The sequence below is a fragment of the Octopus bimaculoides genome, chromosome 1 (assembly GCF_001194135.2).
Source record: "Octopus bimaculoides isolate UCB-OBI-ISO-001 chromosome 1, ASM119413v2, whole genome shotgun sequence".
NCBI classification, from domain to species: Eukaryota; Metazoa; Mollusca; class Cephalopoda; order Octopoda; family Octopodidae; genus Octopus; species Octopus bimaculoides.
Genome location: NC_068981.1, coordinates 87,169,029 through 87,170,662, shown reverse-complemented (window position 1 = coordinate 87,170,662; position 1,634 = coordinate 87,169,029). Strand labels below are relative to the sequence as shown.

General features: G+C 32.6%; 1 protein-coding gene across 1 annotated transcript in view; it reads left to right on the top strand.

Annotated features, from left to right (window-relative positions):
* The window catches only part of LOC106870660 (ATP-dependent translocase ABCB1), a 130,796-nt gene extending 130,060 nt beyond the window's left edge, over window positions 1-736 (top strand). Inside the window, exon 27 of the mRNA XM_052966110.1 lies at window positions 352-736. Within this exon, the coding sequence (XP_052822070.1) occupies window positions 352-546 (195 nt within the window). The 3' untranslated portion in view covers window positions 547-736. The remainder of the gene's footprint in view (window positions 1-351) is intronic.
* Window positions 737-1,634: the final 898 nt, after the last annotated feature.

Here is a 1,634-nt window from a genome sequence, read left to right as displayed (position 1 = left end):
TGTTTAGGGAGAGTCATTATGACATTCAGTGACACCTCACTCTTAGTCAATTGGTTACATATTCAACTAACTAATCGATTGTTTGTTTAATTTGGTTAACCAAATTAAACAATCAATTAGTAAGTTCTTATATCAAAAAGTTGTTATGCTAAATAATCCATTATATACATATATATATATATATATATATATATATATATAATATCAATCTATTTATCTATATAGTTACATACTTGTAGGAAGAAAACTAATAAAATAAATTTATTTCTGAAATTAGTTATTTGTAAAGTATATTTATTTTGTTTATTGTTTTAACTCATTTTCATATCTTTATTTATTAATTCCTTGTAGGTTGTTCAAGAAGCTCTCGATAAAGCAAGAAGTGGTCGTACCTGTTTAGTTGTTGCCCACAGGCTCTCAACAATTAAGGATTCTGACAGAATTGCTGTAGTAGTTAATGGTAAAGTGCATGAAATTGGAACACATACTGAACTAGACAAAAAGAAAGATGTTTACTTTGATCTCTTAAACAATCAAAATCTCTAATTAAATTTTATTTGACGGCACATTTTATAAAACATTTTATAAATCATTTGATGCCACATTTTATAAAACATAAAATCACAATATTAGAAACATGAACAATTTCATCATTTTAATCTTTTTTTCTCCTTTTATAAATATTCACTGTACTGCTTATTTCTACATCTAATACAATAGTCACACTTGTTTTATATATTTCTGTGTTGCTTTTCTTGATAATAGAGATCTTTGAAGTAACTGGGATTTTTTTTATTTAGGTACAAAGAAAACAATTTTCAGGGGAAGAAATTATCAACTACCACTACATCCAATACTTCTTTTATCTTTTACTTCTTATAGTTATTAAACTGTGACCATGCTGGGACACTGACTTGAAGGACTTTGGTTGGACAAATTGAACTTCTTTCTTCTAAGCCTGGTACTTATTCTTTTTGCAAGTTTTTGCTGAACTGCTAAGTTATGGGGATGTAAACAAATCAAAACTAGTCATCATGTGGTGGTGGCGGACGAACACAGATGCAAAGACAAACACACACGCACATGCACATGCGCACACACATACACACACACACACACACACACACACACGTGTGTGTGCATGTGTGTGTGTGTGTCTGTGTATGTGTGTATATATATATATATATATATATATACATATAGGCGCAGGAGTGGCTGTGTGGTAAGTAGCTTGCTTACCAACCACATGGTTCTGGGTTCATTCCACTGTGTGGCATCTTGGGCAAGTGTCTTCTACTATAACCTTGGGCCGACCAAAGCCTCGTGAGTGGATTTGGTAGACGGAAACTAAAAGAAGCCTGTCGTATATATGTATATATATATATGTGTGTGTGTGTATATGTTTGTGTATCTTGTTTGTCCCCCCAACATCCCTTGACAACCGATGCTGGTGTGTTTATGTCCCCGTAACTTAGCAGTTTGGCAAAAGAGACCAATAGAATAACTACTAGGCTTACAAAGAATAAGTCCTGGGGTCGATTTACTCGACTAAAGGCGGTGCTCCAGCATGGCTGCAGTCAAATGACTGAAACAAGTAAAAGAGTAAAAGATATATATATATATATATATATATA